Consider the following 21,983-nt stretch of genomic DNA (forward strand, 5'->3'; position numbering starts at 1 on the left):
TGCAGGTGGAGTATGGGGGGGTGGTGCTGGGGCTGCAGGTGGAGTATGGGGAGGGGTGCTGGGGCTGCAGGTGAAGTATAGGGGGTGGTGCTGGAGCTGCAGGTGGAGTATGGGGGGGGTGCTGGGGCTGCAGGTGGAGTATGGGGGGGGGGGTGCTGGGGCTGCAGGTGGAGTATGGGGGGGGTGCTGAGGTTGCAGGTGGAGTATGGGGGGGGGTGCTGAGGTTGCAGGTGGAGTATGGGGGGGTGCTGGGGTTGCAGGTGGAGTATGGGAGGGTGCTGTGGCTGCAGGTGGAGTTAATGGGGGGGTTGCTGGGGCTGCAGGAGGAGTATGGGGGGGTGCTGGGGCTGCAGGTGGAGTATGGGGGGGTGCTGGGGCTGCAGGTGGAGTATGGGGGGGTGCTGGGGCTGCTGGTGGAGTATGGGGGGCTGCTGGGGCTGCAGGTGGAGTATGGGGGGGTGCTGGGGCTGCAGGTGGAGTATGGGGGGGTGCTGGGGCTGCAGGTGGAGTATGGGGGGGGGTGCTGGGGCTGCAGGTGGAGTATGGGGGGGTGGTGCTGGGGCTGCAGGTTGAGTATGGGGAGGGGTGCTGGGGCTGCAGGTGAAGTATGGTGGGGTGCTGGGGCTGCAGGTGAAGTATGGGGGGTGCTGGGGCTGCAGGTGAAGTATGGGGGGGTGCTGGGGCTGCAGGTGAAGTATGGGGGGGTGCTGGGGCTGCAGGTGGAGTATGGGGGGGGTGCTGGGGCTGCAGGTGGAGTATGGGGGGGGTGCTGGGGCTGCAGGTGGAGTATGGGGGGGGGGTGCTGGGGCTGCAGGTGGAGTATGGGGGGGGTGCTGGGGCTGCAGGTGGAGTATGGGGGGGGGGTGCTGGGGCTGCAGGTGGAGTATGGGGGGGGGTGCTGGGGCTGCAGGTGGAGTATGGGGGGGTGCTGGGGCTGCAGGTGGAGTATGGGGGGGTGCTGGGGCTGCAGGTGGAGTATGGGGGGGGGGTGCTGGGGCTGCAGGTGGATTATGGGGGGGTTGTGCCGCATTTGGAGTATGGAAGGGTGCTGAGTCTGCAGGGAGAGCACAAGGGTAATTTTTGGGCTGCAGCCGGTGCATAGGGGGATTGCTGGGGCTTTAGGTGGAGAATGAGGGGAGTGACTGGGCAGTTGGTAGACAATCAGGGTTAAAATGGGGGGAGGGGGTGTGTGTGTGCAGAAGATGACTGTATTGTACGGCACAGGCTGGTGTGGAGAAATGCACGGTCACACTGCCAGCTCCACCTGCTAAATATAGTGTATGCACCTGAGGTTTTCTGATATAATATTGCTCACATGTAACTCTTTGTGTATTGTCCTTTATTACCTGTGCGTCCTCCCTATCCCTAGAACTTTCTGTCCCTGCGCTAACTCATTGTTCCTCAATACCAGCTGATATGTTTGTCTTCTAGGCCACCTCCCGCCTGCTTGTAAATTACCCCGAGCCGTACAGAACCCAGATCCTGGATTATCTGTTTAAGGTAAAGACAATTCCTTGTTCAGAGATGAAAGAAAATCTCTATGTTGTTGCAAATCACCCAAAGCTGCTATACCTCCTGCTAACCTTGTGATGGTGCAAATACGCCCAGTCGGGAATCATAGCAAAGCCATTGTCAGGCTACACGGTCAAAACTGTTGTAGAATAACTGATATGGAGGAGTACAGGAGAGAACGTACCAATCACAGGATGCAGTGTCTGCACCACTGGTCGGTACTCCTGCTACGTGTTCCTACAGGAGAGTAAGGCAGTGCTGTCTGTGTCTGATCAGAACACGTTATGTTTCATCTATTAGCCTTAAGGGGGGCTATTTATCAAAGCATGGAGAGTTATAAAGCCCTAACTGAAATGTCTCCGGGGATAACTCGGTTTATTGCGTAAGAAGTGCAAAACTTATTTACGTGTTTTACTGTTATATCAACTACTGTTCCAAAGGTGCTCTCTATGCCCTATGGGGCAAAAATTGCTGGTCTCATCCTTTACATGGGTAATGTGTTCTCAAGACTGCTACGTTGTTTTATTTATGGGCGATGCATCGGGAAATCTGGAGTGTAACGGTCAAGGACATATTAACATCGATGGTTCTCTTTTTCAGCCGAACTTCGGGGCTTCGTTACAGATCTTTAAAGTGGAGATTGGAGGTGATGCCCAGACCACAGGTACATGATACAGTATTACACATGCAGGCGCTCCCAGTGTGAGCAGCAGCCACTTCTGGTTCTAACTTGGCTGGTCCACTTGAATGTGCAGAAGATGAAAGGCCGCGTCACTGTCCATCACACCAACGCTCCAGGATCATTCCTTTAATCTAGTCAGTTCTCTAACTACAATTCCGCTCCGTTGGCGTTACTCACCTCCTGAATTAATCATGAGTGTTCGCTTACGCCAGCGTGGTTTGTACACGTGTCAGCATGGTCTGTTGGGTAACACAGATTACATTCCGTGATGTGCCTCTAGCGTGAGAAAATTAAAACGGGAAGTTGCAAAATTCTTTCCTTTGAAGGCGCCTTCATTGTAATCCACCCTCCTTCAACATAAATAAGTCTTCTCACTTTTATTTTCTTTAAATATAATCTCCCCCTGCAATGCAAAGTTGAAATTTTCCCCACGAGCCTAGACCGGGTCATCCGTGCATGTATTGCGCTGTCAGCAAGCATGCCCATTATCCGCCTGATTATCAGACTGTACATGCTTTTGCCCTAGCCCAGGCACTGCTATCTTGACGCGCTGACATGTGTAACTGTACTGCTGTGACTTTAGGAAATATGGCATTTGCTACATTCCCGAGACAGAATTATGTTGATAGCGGTCACCAATTCTAGCTATAATTTCCTAGCATTTGCCAGATCAGTGATCCACAATAAAACATCTCATCTGAACTTTTGCACAGACTTCTAACATATATTGTGTGGAAACTGTTGTTGGAACAATGTGTCATACGCAATAAACCCCCCCCCCCCTCACCCTGGAGGATGGGTGCAGACATATCCAGGAAATCAACAACTGTATTGCAGACATTCTGGTGGCATAAGCAGGGATGGGCCATAATACGTCGTCCCATTTGTTTCTCATTACAACTCCTGCCTTTCCAAAGTCATATTTATTATATTGGTTGGAAATAGAGGTTGAATACCCCCATAAGGTGCGTACACACGGGCTATAATCGCTGGCAAGATGGTCGCTGAGCGACCATCTTGCCAGAGATTGGAGTGTGCACCGGCGATAAATCGCCAGGTGCACGCTCCCGTTTTTAGCCCCTTTATGATCGCCGACCAGCTGATTACGGCTCCCCCGACAGAGGTTCCCTTTTATCAGCGACCATCTCTGGTCACCAATGAAAAGAAGACACTGAGCAATATATTGCCCCCGTGTGTACACAGCTTAAGTTCTATACGTAAAGATCCATAGCCCGCTGTATATTGCTCCACATAAAGGGCTGAGTTTAGGACCCTGGCTTATCCTGCTGAATACTGGAACTGCCACTCTCAGTCCCACTCATTGTGGGGCGGCAGGAGGTGCATTGTAGATAGTAAGCTCTCCTCACTCCTGTACATATAGTATTAGACAGGTGGGCTCTTCACAAGTATCGTTTTTTTTTATTGCAATAATAAAAAAATACATTTCTGTCTGATGTAGAAGTAGTCTCACAGGAAATACTGTTCTTCTGATGTTCTGAGAGACAAACTTCATGTTTTCAGGAAATTGCCGTTAAACAGTCAGTGTTGGCATTATCGCCCAGGCTCGTGACCGCTGCACGGAGATTATCTGATATGAAGCCACTAAATGGCAGCTGGCCTTAAAGGGAAAATAACATCTGCTCTGAATATTAGTTTGAAGGAGGGACAAAGCTTTATGATGTGAAACACTTGTCACTCATTAGCTTAATTGCATTTCTCACCTGTGTGTAGTATTTCTGAGGACATACCCAGTATATGGCAGCATTCTAGTATATTGTAACACCTGTAATAAACATTTGTCTGGTGTAGGGTGTGATAATGGGCCAGTGATCAAATGGAGACTGATAAAGTACCAAATAGATCCCAACTGTCATTTTTCAAATACAGCCTGTAACATGGCCGTTTTGAGCTGATTGGCTGGTACTTTATCTCTCTCCACTGTATAACTTTTTTTTCCAAGGCTTAGTACATCTGTCCTTATGACACATGTGGAAATGAATGCCATCGGTCCTCTTTATGCCTCATATGTGGACCCAGAAATTGCTGGTAGTAACGTACCTGTCTCGTGTCTCTCCTGCATGTCTTGTGCTCTCTCTCTGCTATTTGGAGATGACTTGGGGTCTTGTATGTCCGCAGATGGCACCGAGCCCTCCCACATGCATTACCCCGATGACCAGAACTACTTCCGAGGGTATGAGTGGTGGCTGATGAAGGAGGCCAAGAAGAGGAACCCAAATATTAAACTTGTCGGTAAGAAACTATCTGTTGCCCAGGGACCGTTTGCAACAATGGCAAATATGAAAGCGATTGCTTGCATTGCTTCTTGGAATAAGGTGTATTTTATACACCAACAAGGAGATTGTCTGCCACCCTTACCAAGCTTGGTGGACATGACCGATTCTCGGTATAAATCTGCTAATGACCGAGCTGGACAGGTGAGATGATGATCTGGCCTTATATATATCAGTAATGTTCTGTCTGTATATAATAGGCCTGCCGTGGGCATTCCCTGGTTGGATTGGAAACGGCTACAACTGGCCTTATTACTATCCTGATGTGACTGCCTACTATGTCGTCTCCTGGATCATCGGTGCCAAGCAGTACCACGATTTGGACATAGACTATGTCGGGGTGAGTTAGCATTTGTGTCATTACATCTGCCTCAACCTTAAACTAGTGGAGGTAAAGTCTGAGACCCCCGTCATTGAGGAAGTAATGGACTAGATCCGCTTATGAGATGTAGCAGCCGCATACAGGCTCTGCCACACACATATACAAGAAATACATATCCCATTACTGAGTGCAGTCTCCACGTGCTTACTAGCCACATTGCGTATGGCTAAAGGCCACCATACACTTGTGGGAAGAGAAGTCGCATGCAATCCTTATTGATCCACATATATATTCCACAGTGCTGTACAGAGAATATTTGAACACTCACATCAGTTCCTGCCCCAGTGGGGCAGATGTATTAAGTGTGGAGAAGAGATAAAGTGGAGATAAAGTGAAAAGAGATAAAGCACTAGCCATTGACATTCTCGGGTTAATTTGTTAGGAGCCAATTGACCTACCAGTATATTTTTGGACTGTGGGAGGAAACCGGAGTACCCGGGAGAATAGAAAAATCCACACAGTTAGGGCTGTTGTGTGTATCTAACCCATGACCTCAGTGCTGTGTTTTTCAACCACTGTGAGCTGTTCTCACGTGTGCCCCCAGATCTAGAGATGCACAAACCAGTTTACAGCTACCACCGGTTCAACTTATTTACCGGTCTCTTCTTTGCATGTAAATGGCCAATGTATTTTATTTTTTGTTACCTGTAGGGACCAGTGTGCTTGTTTTTTTTTTTTTTTTTTTATATGGGTGCCAATAGGTTTGTTTTTTTTACTGTGGGGGACAGTTTTTTTTGCCCTGAGGGGATCTCATGGTGTGCCTTGGCAATTTTAAAATCTTAGTGTGCCGCAAGGTAAAAAAGTTGAAAATCACTACATTACACCGTCCGTGCTGCCCCAATGCATTACGGATCTGACAAATCCTTACTGCAGCACTTGCTATTTCTGACTCCGGTTTGATGCGCACAGGACCACGGAACGGAATCTGAGATGAAACGCATATGATTTGACACTTTTCACCCGATTTCTTGCCCGGATCTGTCAATTGGGTGAAAAGGGCCCAAATCGTACTAGTGTACGATTACATTTTTGTCAAAATAGTCCCGCTGACGTTAGTGAAGCTGCACATTACCTGGCGGATCACTCAGGCTGTGCATCTCGCGCTGTGTGGTGTATTGGCCCCTGGTGTATTGGCCCTGAGGAAGCTAATATCTGCGAAGCGCGTGCCGGCTAGCGGTGCGCAGGCAGATACTTGCAATTTTATTATTTTTCATATATATGCATTTTGATTCTGTGTGTGAACTAGTGACCAGCTGCGATACCCCCAGACCCACGGTCACGGTCCTAACAGTCGGAGGCGGCTCCACTGGGACAAGTGCAGTCAGTCATCCCGTTAGTGTGCTAACATCTGGAGTGATTGTAGAGCGTTTTCACGCTAAGATCCGATACACACTGGGCAATCAGCACTGTCGCACTTTACCGATATAGAGGGCGCTACAGACTCCATTGAATATTGACACGTTGAGACGGCTCATAACACGGAGCATATTGCCCAGCACGTCCAGTCATTTGGAGGCGGCTCCATCTGGACACTCGCAGCCGGATACCCTATTGGTGCATCGACACCCGTGCGATTTGGAGATACTCCCTAATTGCACTTGTAGGGTTATCTGTCCTTTTTCTCACTGCGTTCATATTTTTCTAAGGGTGTGCATTTTTAGAGGGATTCTCCTGCAAGAGTTAGAAAATGATTTTCACTCATACACCTGATGAGACATATCACAGTGTGTGGAGATCCCCTATTGCCTCTCAAGTAACTATACAGAAATAACCACCGTGATACGCAGTGTTAAATCTTGTCACTAAGAGCTAATTTAAGAGTTTTTTTTTCTATAAAACCCGCTCGTACATATGTAATTCTGGTCCAGCAGAATAATTTTCTGACTCGACCAGACACACGAATCCAGTATTACACCAAACACCTTTTTGCAATATCTGCCTGCCACCTTGGTTTTAAATTGTGTGAACCCCATCCTTGTTTGTTATTATATGTCTTTATTTTATCTCGCAGTTCTTAAATAAAATAATAAAAGTTAAATTTTAATTGTTTGAGGTGCACCGTCATAGGACACTCTTTTTCTCTTTTGCTCCTGAGATGTAGAAGGACGCAGCTGTTGCTCCAGCAGTTGTATGTTTGAGGAAACGATTAAAAAAAAGAATTCTACTATATAATCCTTTGTAGTTGAGTAAATCTAGGACAATCCATTGTAAAGAAGAACGCGCAGTCATGTGTTTGTATCTAGAATTCTCTGTGAAGGTATCTGTGACATTCTCAAGTCTCATCTATAATGTTGTCTTTGTACTGTAGATATGGAATGAGAGAGCCTATGATGCCAAATACATAAAGGTAAGGGTCTGATAACACGCGTGTAACGTGAGCTCATGTTTTCACACCTGTATGCGCTGATATTGCTTTATTGTGTGTGTAGCATTTTTCATTGATAATATCTGCTAATTGCATTTCTATTAAACTGCATGTGCATGCAATCGCCCCTGCCTGAAGAGCTTACAATCAGACAGTAACCCATTAAGGTAGCCCAGATCATCCATCCAGGTTATAGCTACTTTCAGTCTGGTGAAAGTGAAATGCCAGATTGCGCCACAGTGTTTAAGGGATGGGAGACACGCTCTGTAACGCACTGCATCTTTCTGCACCCCAATACATTTCTATGACCCCCCCCCCCCTTCCTGATGAGGGTGAGGGCAGCAATCCTGGGTTGTAGCAGGAGCGCTAACGGCTGATATATGGACTCTGTGTTCTTGAGGTTCTCCGGCACACCCTGGACAGGCTGGGGCTACAGAACGTTGGCATCATCGCCGCTGACGGAGATTGGAATATTGCAAAAGATATGGTAGTTGATCCCTATCTTAAGGATGCTGTGCAGGTCGTGGGGTAAGTGATCTTATATAGACGGACGATAGACTTCACTGCGCATCCCACGATGTCACCCAGCATCCTTGTCTTTACCGGACTGTCCACGCTCTGGCTGTAGAATTTATTTTAATCAACGTTCAGAAAAGACAAATACATTATTCTCCTCCCTGCTTTTCGATACTGTCTCCATTTGCCAACAAGTTTTCGTATTCCCTTATTAAAAAATGTTTTAGGCTGGGCTGCGAGCCACGAGTCTATCCAACAGAATTGGTTCACGTGCACCCTTAATGTTCTCACCAGTCGTCAGCCGGTGTCCGGCTCCTTCTTCATGGCTGACACTATTGCGATTTTCTTTGAACTTCTCTATGCATTCATACACTCTTCTTTGCATCAAAACACTTTCTCCATATTGTGCATAGAGTTGTCTCTGTAGATCTTGGCACCAGACACCCCCTCAGACCACAGAAAACCAATCTCATTGCGCTGCTCTTCTTTCCTGCAAATTACAAGTGGGCACCCATTCTTCATACACTACAGTCACAAAAGAACTGACCTAATATGTTCTAACCTGCACAGCAGTGACCAGGGAGATGGTGACCTAGTATGGAGAGTGGATCATTTCTCATTCACTATTGAGCTGTGTCTCCTAAACCTTAATCTAGCAGAAATACTGATATTTCACCAAGGCCATGTTCTGGGTGTTGGACGGACTGACAGAGGAAACCTCAATCTCAGGGGGTTGATAGTAACATGAGGGTATTAGACAGGTGGAGGTCAATGAGTGAGCAAGATAATGATGTAAGGCAGGCATGTCCAACGTTGGCCCTCCAGATGTTGTGAAACTACACACCCCAGCATGCTTTGCCACAGATTTGCTATTAGAGAATGCTAAAACTTTTGCAAAGCATGCTGGGATGTGTAGTTTCACAACATCTGGAGGGCCAACATTGGACATGCCTGATGTAAGGTAATAGATGGGGGTAGTTTATTTATGCTGTAACGTTTGGCTCTTGTGCGGAAATGTACAGCACCATCTCACCAGGTGGTTGTATACTCGCGAAAAAAAGGGGAGGGACAAGCTGCGCTATACCAATATAAAAAAAACTGATGGTAGAAATTGGATGGTCTTTACACAATTTAATAATAAGATTTAATTAAACATAACTTATAACATTATTGAAAACAAACCACGGTAATGGTAAAATGTAGATAAAATATGGTATCCACCCACGCTCACAATATTGTAGCTTTATGAAAGGTAGACCTACCTTTCATAAAGCTACCAGGCGTAGCGAAACGCGTCGGATTGCTGCTACACCAACCCTGCATTTTTTTAACCTTTGGATTACAGTCCGTACCAACCTTACAGGATTTCCCCTCTACACCAACTTCACAGGAACTAGCAATTGGGCAACAAGTGACTAATTGTTACCGCTCTCAAGGCTATCCATTCCAGATATGGAATTTAAGGATACAACATCTCACTTTCCCTCAACATAATTCCGGTGGATATCGGTGATTATTTCCAGCATGGGCCAATCGCGCGGACACATGCTTCTTGCCAGTGTATACCGGGGTGGTAACTATTCTATATCTAAATACCTGTCTTCCTAAAATTGGGTACAAATGGGAACGGACTTTCCAATATTGTCTTTTTTGCGAGCATGGGTGGATATCTTATTTTATCTATATTTGACTGTTACCATGGTTTTTTAATTCTGTTTTCATTTGTCATATGTTATGTTTTATTAAATCTTATTATTAAATTGTGTAAAGACCATCCAATTGCTACTATCAGTTTATTCATGTTGGTATAGCGCTGCTTGTCCCTCCCCCTTTTCTCGCTTTGCTGATACAGTATGTACATGCAGGAGTGACTCCCCTGTTTTATATAGCAGCAGCTGAGAATCAGCACACATTAAACCTCCACCAGAGGGCTGGTCCCCAACTTTCTCCTTTTTCTTGGGTTAAACACTCCAGTATTCAATGCCTCAGATTCGCCGTTTTTTTTCAGTGAATCTGGCAATTCGCTGGGTTTACGGCGGATTTTCTGTTAGAAAAAAACAATTCGCCATATTCAATGGAGGCAATTCGCCACAAATGAACAGCGAATGTCTGCCGATTCGCCGTAAATGATTCTCCACAATTCGCCTGTGATTTTGAATGGGGTTTTTAGTGGAATTCGCCACAGTGTATTCAATGCTCAAATGGAGAACTGCTTTCTCCATTGATTTTCGCCATGATTCTCCGTTTAGCATACGTCATCTTTTTTAGGTGAACTGTAATGTGATCTTTTAAATTAAAGCGTTTTAAATTTTTTTTTTTTTTTTTGGTGTAAAAAAATCAGAATATTTTTCCTATGAAAGGGCATGCTATTTTTATTCATATACTTGCAACACATGAATATATTTTTAATATATATATATTTTTTTAAACAATATAATATTTTTTTTTTTTTATTTTTTTTTTACACATTCGCCAGCAGGGGGCCGGGAGCCGGAGCCGCTCATTAATATTCATATATTCACTGCACACTGATCCCGATCATTACATAGGCACAATCGGGACCAGTGAGTGCAGCGGCTCCGACCCCAGCAGCACCCTGCAAGCCCTTCTGCTGGGGGTGAGGTGAGGGGAGGGAGGTGAGGGGACAGGAGGGGGGAGAGATATGCGGGGGACAAGCTGACAGGGACGGCTCCAGCAGTAGCAGACCTCTGGCTCCGGCAGCCACAGCACGGTGATGTCAGCGCTGGGACTGCTTGAGCCGGAGGCTCTGCTGCTGCTGGACCTGTCCCCAGGCTGTGCGGAGGCTCCCGCCTGCATCCGCGCGCTCCTCCGCCGCGACACCAGTCCCTCCCATCCCCCTGCAGACTCCAGACAGGCATGGAGCATCTGCGCAGGGGGATTCGTCACTCATGACACTATTCGCCGTCAGGGGCAGCGAGCCCCTGACGCATTGAATAGTCAGGGCTGGCGGCGAATTTAATGGGAGAGAAAAATCATGGTGAGCGCACTGCGAATCCAAAACAGGATTCGCTGCCATGCGCTCGCCATTGCATTGAATACTCCCTGACTTGGTGGTTTTCTGCTCCCTTCAACTTTATCTGAAATCAGTGATCCCTAAGATTTGACCGGAGTCTGTAGTGGGTGTGGTATAGATTATCATGTTGGCACATGAAAAGGTTGAAATATTTTTTTTAACATTTTCTTCAGTGTGGGTCCCAATTAGTTTTGCACATCTGTTCGTCATGCTTCGGACCAGTTTCCTCATTCTAGTACCGCTGTGTTCTGATACTTTACCGTTCCCAGTCAGTGTCCATGAGGATGGATAATTTATTACAATAACCCCTCTTGTCCCCACAGCCCTCCTCAAATCATGTGTGATTGGTAATATAACCGAAACCAGTCACTGATATTATCCTGCCGCTCTCCCATTGTGAGGTCCCCCGAGTCCTCTTATTGCCCCCTGCAAGATGTTCTCTCCGATGTCTGGGGAATCTTTTGTAATGATGAGACTGGTTCGCACGCCCTGTGCAAGGAAGCTTATATTCGGCACCGTGGACATTCACCCAAACATCATATTTAATGGGTGATTCTGTTTAATGAATTAAGGATAATGACAAATATGTCATTTAAACATTTGAAATTTGGTTCATTAGATTGTCAGCTCTCCAGGCCACTTGTTGCTACCTGTAGTCTGTTATTGCTTGTCGTCTTTGTATCTAATAAGCGCTTCAGTATTTGCGGCTTTGCATTCACTTAATTTTCGTGACAACACTAAATTTCTACTTCGTCCTCGCTCATACATCACTGTGAACTCGCACACGCACACGCACGTCCTTGTTTCATGTTATTCTTATTATCTGTCTACAGGAGATATTTAGACATGAGTTAATTCTAGTGATGTTTTCTGGTTTCTGTGATGGTGATACAGTCGTTGTTCAGCAGACGGCCATTCTTCTTGTCTCTCATAGGATTACCTATATCCAGAACCCAATCAATCTGCTTTGATTGATTATCTCCTTACAAATAGCAGTAGGTGCGGCCCTAGGAGATTGTTTTTGTGCTATATATTTGGGATTATATGATTGCACCCCCATCTATTCACTAGGAGCCTGTGCCTCACAATTATCGATCCCAAAGTGCCTTCTGCCTCAGAGGTACTGCTTACTTCTAGTGGATTAAGACCAGTCTCTGCCACTGCGCCACTCCGCTCCAAGTTGGTGTCTTGTCAGAGGAGACTGGATCATTATGGGACATGCAACATAAACTATGGTTCTGTTGGCAACGAGAACTCTTAGTAGCACCATTATGGTAACTGGGACTAGTCCTGCAGCATGGATATTGTTACACCATCCTATATAATCACAGAATGGAACTGCACAGGGTCAATAAAGCACAAGGTAATGTCCTGATCTGCCTCTTCTCTTCTCCTCTGCGCTCTTCCCTGCCCAGTTATTGCGCTACACCCTGGATAAGAGTGGATTGGAGCGAGTGAGAATCATTGCTAGTGATAACCTTTGGCAGCCGATCGCTCACCGGATGCTGCAGGACGCCGAGCTCCTCCAGGTGGTCGATGTGATAGGGTATGAGAAGCGCAATTCCTTACTTGCTCTCTGGTACTGACGTTTGGATGAACTGAGTACTTCGCACATAGGTGCATTCATTTATCTGTCCAATCTACAGCCACATGCAGACTGTCAGCCAACGTCCACCCCAGGATTGGCTATCATACTAGAGATGTGTAGGTTACAGGACCATGAAGATACAAATACAGATGTGTCCTCATACAACCAGCCTCAGTACACCATGCAGCGTGAGATGCCTCATACCTCCAGCCTCAGCACACCATGCAGCGTGAGATGCCTCATACATCCAGCCTCAGTATACCATGCAGCGTGAGATGCCTCATACGTCCAGCCTCAGTACACCATGCAGCGTGAGACGCCTCATACATCCAGCCTCAGTACACCATGCAGCGTGAGACGCCTCATACATCCAGTCTCAGTACACCATGCAGCGTGATATACCTCATACATCCAGCCTCAGTACACCATGCAGCCTGAGATGCCTCATACATCCAGCCTCAGTACACCATGCAGCGTGAGACGCCTCATACATCCAGCCTCAGTACACCATGCAGCGTGAGACGCCTCATACATCCAGTCTCAGTACACCATGCAGCGTGAGATGCCTCATACATCCAGCCTCAGTACACCATGCAGCGTGAGACGCCTTATACATCCAGCCTCAGTACACCATGCAGCGTGAGACGCCTCATACATCCAGCCTCAGTACACCATGCAGCGTGAGACGCCTCATACATCCAGCCTCAGTACACCATGCAGCGTGAGACGCCTCATACATCCAGCCTCAGTACACCATGCAGCGTGAGACGCCTCATACATCCAGCCTCAGTACACCATGCAGCGTGAGACGCCTCATACATCCAGCCTCAGTACACCATGCAGCGTGAGACGCCTCATACATCCAGCCTCAGTACACCATGCAGTGAGAGATGCCTCATACATCCAGTCTCAGTACACCATGCAGCGTGAGACGCCTTATACATCCAGCCTCAGTACACCATGCAGCGTGAGACGCCTCATACATCCAGTCTCAGTACACCATGCAGCGTGAGATGCCTCATACATCCAGCCTCAGTACACCATGCAGCGTGAGACGCCTTATACATCCAGCCTCAGTACACCATGCAGCGTGAGACGCCTCATACATCCAGCCTCAGTACACCATGCAGTGAGAGATGCCTCATACATCCAGCCTCAGTACACCATGCAGCGTGAGATGCCTCATACATCCAGCCTCAGTACACCATGCAGCGTGAGACGCCTCATACATCTAGTCTGGGGACGGGACACACTCTGATGTGACTGCAACAATGATGTATGAGGACACACCTGTAGCCACACATGTAACAATCTTATAATATATGGAATGTCAACCTTTCCATACGTTATGAAATAAAGATATTGAATACGCACTCATTGTATAAGTATAGTTTAATAGTACACAAGTGTGTATTTTTCCTTACTTGTCTCCCACAGATGTCCTTGTAATGTAATAGAGCTTTGTGCTCTAGGTTTTTGCTGAAGTCCAGCATAACTCGCTCTTGTATTTATGGTGATTTGCAAAGAAACACAAAGCTGAGCGATAATTAATCTCCAATAACTGAATTCAAACTTGAGTGGCCTTTATGTTCTCTCACTGTGCCCCTTATATACAACATAGCATCACATGCTGGTTCCTGTGTGTGTCATTACCCCAACCTGTGATATTACATACCTTTTCCTACCCCACCTACAGTGACATCATATATCTGTTCCTGCATTACTACCCCCCTGTGACATCACATGCCTGTTCCTGTGTCATTACCCCACCCACAGTGACAACACATACCTGTTCTTGCATTTTACTACCCCCCCCGTGACATCACATGACTGTTCCTGCATGTCAGTACCCCATCTTCAGTCTCACCAGTAATGACATTCGGGATGCTGGGTGACATGTCTGTGAGCCCGTATATATGGGCTTGAAATTACTGCAGTCATTAGTAAAGGTTGTTGCCTGCTTTTCAGTTAATGCTGTTGGCAGCTAGCCGATTGTCCCTTTTTTTGATTTTTATATTCTGTCATCTCCACTTCATAACTGTTAACATTGTGGGGCAGATTTAGATACTTGTGTAGTTTCACAGCGCCGCCGCACGCACAGTCTAAGAAATTTGGCAGCTTGCCAGACGCTGCGCGTGCCACTCTAGCTATAATGTAATGTAGCATAGCGCGTGGCGAGCGCAGCGGTACACATCCTACGACCTTTTCATACCCCCACTATCCACATCGGCGTGGAGTTGATTTTATATAGTGTGGCGAGCCACCGAGCCCGTAGCGTGACGAGCGGACGCGGATTACCTGTGAAGTAATCCGCGTCCCCTCGTGGGGCTCGCCACGCTTCTGGCTCTGTGGCTCGCTGCGCTCGCCACACTATATGGAATCAACTCCACGCCGACGTGGATAGTGGGGGTATGAAAAGGTCGTAGGACGCGTACCGCCGCCCCTCGCGGGGCTCGCCACGCTTCGGGTTGGCGTGGTTAGTGGAATTTACAAGGTCGACAGCTGTTACGTCGACTAGTGTCATTGTGAACAGGTTTACAACTAAACTAAATTTAGATGCTTTAGCGTCTAAATTTAGATGTACCCCTACACCCAACTAAATTCAGACGCTTTAGCGTCTAAATTTTGGATGTCCCCCTTCTTAGCGGATTGCAGGGAGTCTAGATTCAGACACTTTAGCGTCTAAAATTTAGTGGGACACCTCCTTTGATAGCGGTGTGCCGGGGTGTCTAGTTTGTAAGCCCCGTACGTTAGCGGAGTGCAGGGGTGTCAAGTTTTACATGCCCTCGTTGTCAGCGGTGCGCAGGACTGCCTATTTCACTGTGGAACTACAAGTACCGCAGTGACCTGTAAACGCTGGGCAGCGCGCGCTGCTGCTGCCCGGCGCTAAACTGATAACGTAGCTTACATAGAACAACTAGAGCGGCACGCGCACAGTTAAACAGAGCGTCTGGCAAGCTGCCAAGTTTCTTAGACAGACTGTGCGCGCGGCGGCGCCGTGAAACTACACAAGTACCCAGATTTATTAAGCTTGGAGAAGAGATAAACTGGCTGTGCTTTATCTCCTTTTACCTTTTCTCCGCTTTATCTCCAATCAGCTGTGTTTGAAAAAGACAGTTGGGAGTTGATTGGCTGGTGCTTTATCTCCTTTTACCTTTTCTACGCTTTATCTCCAGTTTATCTCTTCTCCAAGCTTAATAAATCTGCCCCTGTGTGTCTAATGCAGCAGAGGCAGCCATTTTGTGTGAGTCTGTGTCACTGGGACACTACACAATAAGCAGAGTGCAGCTCTTCCATTTACTTAAGCTGGTAACACAATAATGTGCGAGGGCGGAGTGGAAAGGGGGCCATGGCTGTCGCTGCTGATATCCTCCATTGTCCTGCATGTACAGACAATGGAGGACATCGCTAACGAGCTGTGGGAGCGCATTGTTACCAATATAGTGTACATACACTGACAATGTGCACAATTAATGTCACTAACGATGGTCGATTATCGTCTAGTGTGTGCGCACCTTAATTTGTGTCCTATATGACACGTCCCTAACATGCCACTGGTGATTGGATAGGCTGCACGCGTAGGCATTGTGAGTCTGCCTAGAACTGGGGTAGCCAACCCTAGTCCTCGAGAGCTACCAACAGTGCATGTTTTGCAGGTCTCCTCACAGAATCACAAGTGAGCTAATTAGCTCCATCTGTGTATCTTTTAAAATGTGTCAGTGATTAATGAGTGCAGCTGTGCAGCAGCTAGGTTGTCTGGAAAATGTGCACTGTTGGTAGCTTTGGAGGGCTAGGGTTGGCTACCACTGGCCTAGAACATGGCTGCCGGTGATCGCTAGAGGCAGATACTGGAGAATATTCTTTGGTTCATAGAAATGTATTTACACCTTGTGTTATGCTGTTGGTGACAGTCGCAGAAGTTCCCTAACATTGTCCATCCTCTGTAACCTAGAGCCCATTACCCCGGCACGTACACTGTCAAGGACGCAGTGACCACGGGCAAGAAGCTGTGGGCCTCCGAGGATTACAGCACTTACAACGATGAGGTTGGGGGAGGCTGCTGGGCACGGCTCTTGAACCAGAATTACGTTAACGGCAACATGACATCGTGAGTTCTCGCTACGCAGCATGTGTCTCCTCTTTATGCTCCTGGTGCTCTATGCTTGCAGGCGCACTTTGAGCAGCAGTGTTGTAATGCGTGGGCTCACTGTAAGAGCTTACAATCTAGCCTAGAGGACCATTTCCTTACTGGGTGGTATTGGTAATTACAGTGTAATAACACTTCTCCTATATGTCACATGACACAAAGCCAATTCCGTTATTGCCGCCAGAGATAACCTCACTGACTTCCTGCGTTTCATAGTATTGTGTTCGGCTGCTGTAAACATTTTCTGTATTTGGTGGGAAATCCTATATAAGCAATGCTAAGAAAATGGCCTCTATTTTAGTACAGTGGTGTCAAACTCATGGCCCTCCAGCTGTTGTGGAACTACACATCCCAGCATGCCCTGCCACAGATATTATATAGGGGATTGCCAAAACTGTGGCAGGGCATGCTGGGACGCGTAGTTCCACAACAGCTGGAGGGCCACGAGTTTGACAGCACTGTCAACGCTGATCTTTGGCTTTATATGTGTCATCCCCAGAACCATCTCCTGGAATCTTGTGGCCAGTTACTATGAGCAGCTGCCGTTCGGCCTGGAAGGACTGATGACAGCCAAGGAACCATGGAGCGGTAACTACGTGGTGTCACCACCTATATGGGTTACAGGTGAGTCCGGCACCCCGAAGCTGTGGGGTCACTGTCACATTGAGCAGCAGCATTTCCGACTTCTGTTCCATGTTCTGTCTGTTCCGGATACTGATACATAGAAGTCTGTGGTTCTAGTGTAACAGATAATGTCTTCAGTGTTATCGGTCGTGGTCCTAGAGGCTGGCTCTCAGTCAGTGTTATCGGTCGTGGTCCTAGAGGCTGGCTCTCAGTTATCTGTGTCTCTTGTTCCAGCTCACACCACTCAGTTCACACAGCCGGGCTGGTACTACCTCAGGACAGTCGGTCACTTTGACAAAGGTGGGAGCTATGTGGCCCTCACGGACAGACTGGGGAACCTTACCATTATCATTGAGACCATGGTAAGTAGCTTCCATCCTCATATTATGCAGAGAGCATGTACTACATGGGGCTTATACAGAAAGTGCCCGAATATCACCCCTATGCTACCTTATGTAACAAGACCGTTATAAAATGTATTATCTTTAATACATTTCCACAAAAGTATTGTAGCTCCATGCAAGGGAAGTAGAGGGGTGCCTTTGTTTACATTAGTCACAGGACTAAGGGCAAGCTATTGTTCCCTGTTGTCAGCCATTTCAGGCTGGGAGGAGGTTGTTTACAATGTACTTTAATAGGTATACTGACAGGAAGTGTGCTGGGATATATCTTCCCTATAAGCACAGCTTCATCTCAAGCATCTTCAGTTCTGATATTATTTCAATCTATAGGGTCTATGTAAAGAAAGAGAGGAAGTAGCAGCCAGCTCCTGACTGTCATTTTGCAATACCGGTAGTTGGTATGGTAACATGATAGTTGGGAGCGGGTTGGCTGATACTTTATCTCCGTCCACAGGGTTCTTAAGCTGACCATACAGTTGTCCAATTTGGTCACTTTTTAGCCGATTCCGATGGATTGGCCTGAGAAATCAGGTAAAAAGTGACCAAATCGTGTGTGTTTGACTCTGATCTGGTGTGTGGTCCCAGGCTGCATGTCTGTACTCTGACTTGGGCAGCTTCCCTGCAGTGTGGAATGGGACTGCATGCAATATATCGCATATGATACTGCGTCTGGGGTGCTCCTGGGCGGCTCAAGGGGGATCGGCTGCGACCTCTCCAGGGGAGCAGTCTCCCAGTATAAGTGGGGGCTTTACACACTGACAGTCACCGAGTCTCACCCACCTCTCATTATCTCTGCAGTCTCATGACCATTCCATCTGTATCCGACCTCCGCTGCCAAAATACAACGTCTCCCCGCAGAACGTCACCTTCCAACTTGACGGCTCTTTCGTAAGTATCCAAACTACTATAATGTGTCTGGCACAAAGCTACTTCCACCATCATCATTTCCCGTGTGTGTTATCGTAACTCCCATGGCTGGGCGAGCCGCCTCTAGTGATATGTACAGTAATGGCTAAGAGTCTGGAACACTACAAGCCCCATCATCCACCCACAGCCATAGGCAGAGCTGCCGTGCTGGGACTTCTAGTTTGACAGGAGACAAAGAGATGCCGGTTCCTGAGGAACATGTACAATAAACAACTCCATTGATATTGGGTCAATCAGTCTATTTAATAGACAATATATATTTTAGCTTTTGCCCCTATATAAAGTCACCTTCACTTTAAGTATGTTTTAGAACTAATTGAATACGTTCCATATCAATTATTTTACTCTATCATTACACTGTGTCGCCTTGTTACGGTGTCGCCTTGTTTCTGTTGTTGTAGAACAATGTGAAGACGCTGCAGGTTTGGTACTCCAAGCTGTGTGTGCAGGCCACCGCACCGGTCTTATTTAAGAAGGCTCCCACGATAAAGGTAACGGTTACAGTCAATTGCGCTGGGATTATCAGAAAATTAGCTAAAATGTAGGGAAAGCAGTCAGACTGGATTAATTAGTCAGAAACCCATAATGGTACTTGTGTATTTTGGCGGCGCGCATCGCATACCATAAGGCATACGATGGTATGCGATGCGACGCAATATCGCGCGATATTGTACAATGCCATACAATTTTAAAATTGTATGACATTGTATATGGCATACAATGCGATGCGATTAAACATTGTATAAGCACCCTAATGGGTGCTTACAATGTAAAATGCACCCCTCCACTATAAACGTGAACCCGAAGCGTGGCGAGCGCAGCGAGCCCGCGTCCTCCGACCTTTTCATACCCCCACTATCCACATCGGCGTGGAGTTGAGAATAGAAAGTGTGGCGAGCCACCGAGCCCGAAGCGTGGCGAGCGGACGCGGATACCTGTGAAGGCCGCGAGGGGACTCCGATACCTGTGAAGGTATCCGCGTCCCCTCGCGGGGCTCGCTGCGTTCGCCACACTTCGGGCTCGGTGGCTCGCTGCGCTCGCCACACTTTCTATTCTCAACTCCACGCCGACGTGGATAGTGGGGGTATGAAAAGGTCGGAGGATGCGTACCGCCGCCCCTCGCGGGCTCGCCACGCTTCGGGTTCACGTTTATAGTGGGGGGGGGGCGTGGGGGTGCATTTAACATTGTAAGCACCCATTACGGTGCTTAAAAGCACCCTTTGGGGTGCTTATACAATCTTTCATCGTATAGGGGCCAAAAATCGCATCGCATTGCATGCCATCGGGTGCATGGCATGCGATTCGATTAAAACATCGCGCGATGGAAATCAGGGGGCGCCGCTATAATACACAAGTACCCCCATAATTGGTTGCGTTGCCATCAGCCCCGATCTGTAGGATGGGTGTCATCGCTGCACTCAGAATGTCCACTGAACGATCTGTAGGGAACCCTGGGAAGGTCCGTGTACCTGCATCTGACATTATCCCTATAAAGAGTTGCTAGGTGCATCCTGTGAGGATTCTATTCCTTGTGTTGTGGAGGATATTGTAGTGCCCAGTATTTTATGATTTATTCCTGGGGAACTTGAATGTAACTAGATAAGGTTTCTGCAGCAATCTCTGGGTGTAGGAGAAAGGGATCCCTGGAAAAGTGATCTAAATCGCTGAGTTATCATTGTAGTAGCTGGGGATCCATGTTACAGACAGACGTTCCCTGCAGGACGCTAATGGTGTCACTGATCCCCTGTCATCATTTTCAGGTTAACAATGGATCCTTCAGCATGGAGCTTGGAGTGGATGAAGTTTACACTCTGACAACCATCACGTCCGGCCAGAAAGGCTCCTTCCCAGACCCCCCAAAGTCTCAGCCTTTCCCGGTGAAATACAAGGATGACTTCAATGTCCGTAAGTCAGTGGAGGTGCAGCAACTATCAGACATAGGGCCAGATGCACTAAGCTTCAAAAGTGATAACATGGAGAGTGATAAACAACCAACCAATCAGCTCCTGCATGACATTTTTCAAACTCAATCTGTGACATGGCAGGTAGGAGCTGATTGGCTGGCTGTTTATCACTCTCCATTGTATCACTTTTGAAGCTTAGTGCATCTGAACCATAGAGAGTGGCACCCAGTATGTGTTACTGTCACGCCCAACACAGGCTACTTTTCTACCCAGTGATGGGGTAAATTTACTAAGATGGGAATTCTAATGAAGATAGGATGTTGCCCATAGCAACCTATTAGATTCTGTGTATTATCTTCTAGAAGGTGCGAAGTAAATGAGAAGTATAATCTGGTTGCTATGGGCAACATCTCTTAATAAAGTGACTCCAATGTGTCACTGTTCACGAAACCGTAGACTATGTAGTTTTGCCATTATATAGCGCCTGTTGCTATGAGCACATACTATACAGATGTGCAGAGAGCTAGCATTGTCTGGGAGGTAGAATCTGATTGGGTGTTATGAGAACATGCAGAGAGCTAGCTTTGCCTGGGAGGTAGAATCTGATTGGTTGCTATGAGAACATACTATATAGATGTGCAGAGAGCTAGCATTGTCTGGGAGGTAGAATCTGATTGGTTGCTATGAGCACATACTATACAGATGGGCAGAGAGCTAACTTTGTCTGGGAGGTATAAATACCCAATGTCTTCTAAGTCTGGTATCTTTGTTCCCTCTGCGCCCAGGTAACCCACCGTTCAGCGAGGCTCCTTATTTTGCAGACCAGTCAGGTGTCTTCGAGTATTTCACCAACACCTCTGACCCCGGAGACCACGTGTTCACATTCCGCCAGGTGCTGACTCAGCGCCCAATCACCTGGGTTTCAGATTCAGATCAGGCAATAAGTGTGATTGGTAACTTCACATGGTGAGTGCTGTAATATTCACTAATCCGTTCTCTTCCTGTGATGCGCATTGTGAGGATATTACACGTGAACATTTTAGTGCCTCTTTGTGGCCATTTGATAAACATTGTTGGGGGTACATTAGGTCAATGATCCCTGAACTCAAACACCCCTACTGTTGGGTACTGTTGTGGGCCTTATGTGTATGCAGCGCTACTACATTTGGTAACTGGTGTGGGTGTTACATATAGGCAGCGCTACTGCTGTCGGCTACTAATGTGGGCATTATGTATAAGCAGCGCTACTACTGTTGGTAACTGGTGTGGGAGTTATGTATAAACAGCGCTACTACTGTTGGTAACTGGTGTGGGTGTTACATATAGGCAGCGCTACTGCTGTCGGCTACTAATGTGGGCATTATGTATAAGCAGCGCTACTACTGTCGGCTACTGGTGTGGGGGTTATGTATAAGCAGTGCTACTACTGTTGGTAACTGGTGTGGGAGTTATGTATAAGCAGCGCTACTACTGTCGGTAACTGGTGTGGGAGTTATGTATAAGCATTGCTACTACTGTCGGTAACTGGTGTGGGAGTTATGTATAAGCAGCGCTAATACTGTCGGCTACCGGTGTGGGGCTTATGTATAAGCAGCGCTACTACTGTCGGT

At 47.2% G+C, this 21,983-nt stretch overlaps 1 protein-coding gene across 2 annotated transcripts in view; it reads left to right on the plus strand.

Moving 5' to 3' along the window:
• Positions 1–21,983, plus strand: part of GALC (galactosylceramidase) — a 29,797-nt gene that overhangs the window by 448 nt on the left and 7,366 nt on the right. Inside the window, exons 2-14 of one of the 2 annotated variants that reach the window (XM_083167306.1) lie at positions 1,432–1,500; positions 2,113–2,176; positions 4,331–4,444; positions 4,686–4,825; positions 7,176–7,214; positions 7,633–7,760; positions 16,323–16,478; positions 17,017–17,141; positions 17,376–17,503; positions 18,341–18,430; positions 18,871–18,960; positions 20,230–20,374; positions 21,159–21,339. In XM_083167306.1, the coding sequence (XP_083023432.1) occupies positions 1,432–1,500; positions 2,113–2,176; positions 4,331–4,444; positions 4,686–4,825; positions 7,176–7,214; positions 7,633–7,760; positions 16,323–16,478; positions 17,017–17,141; positions 17,376–17,503; positions 18,341–18,430; positions 18,871–18,960; positions 20,230–20,374; positions 21,159–21,339 (1,469 nt within the window). Of the gene's footprint in view, positions 1–1,431; positions 1,501–2,112; positions 2,177–4,330; positions 4,445–4,685; positions 4,826–7,175; positions 7,215–7,632; positions 7,761–12,197; positions 12,329–16,322; positions 16,479–17,016; positions 17,142–17,375; positions 17,504–18,340; positions 18,431–18,870; positions 18,961–20,229; positions 20,375–21,158; positions 21,340–21,983 lie in introns of both variants that reach the window. The other variant, XM_083167305.1, reaches the window with a different exon arrangement.

This window comes from Crinia signifera, chromosome 12 (assembly GCF_055691185.1).
Source record: "Crinia signifera chromosome 12, ASM5569118v1, whole genome shotgun sequence".
Taxonomy (NCBI): Eukaryota; Metazoa; Chordata; class Amphibia; order Anura; family Myobatrachidae; genus Crinia; species Crinia signifera.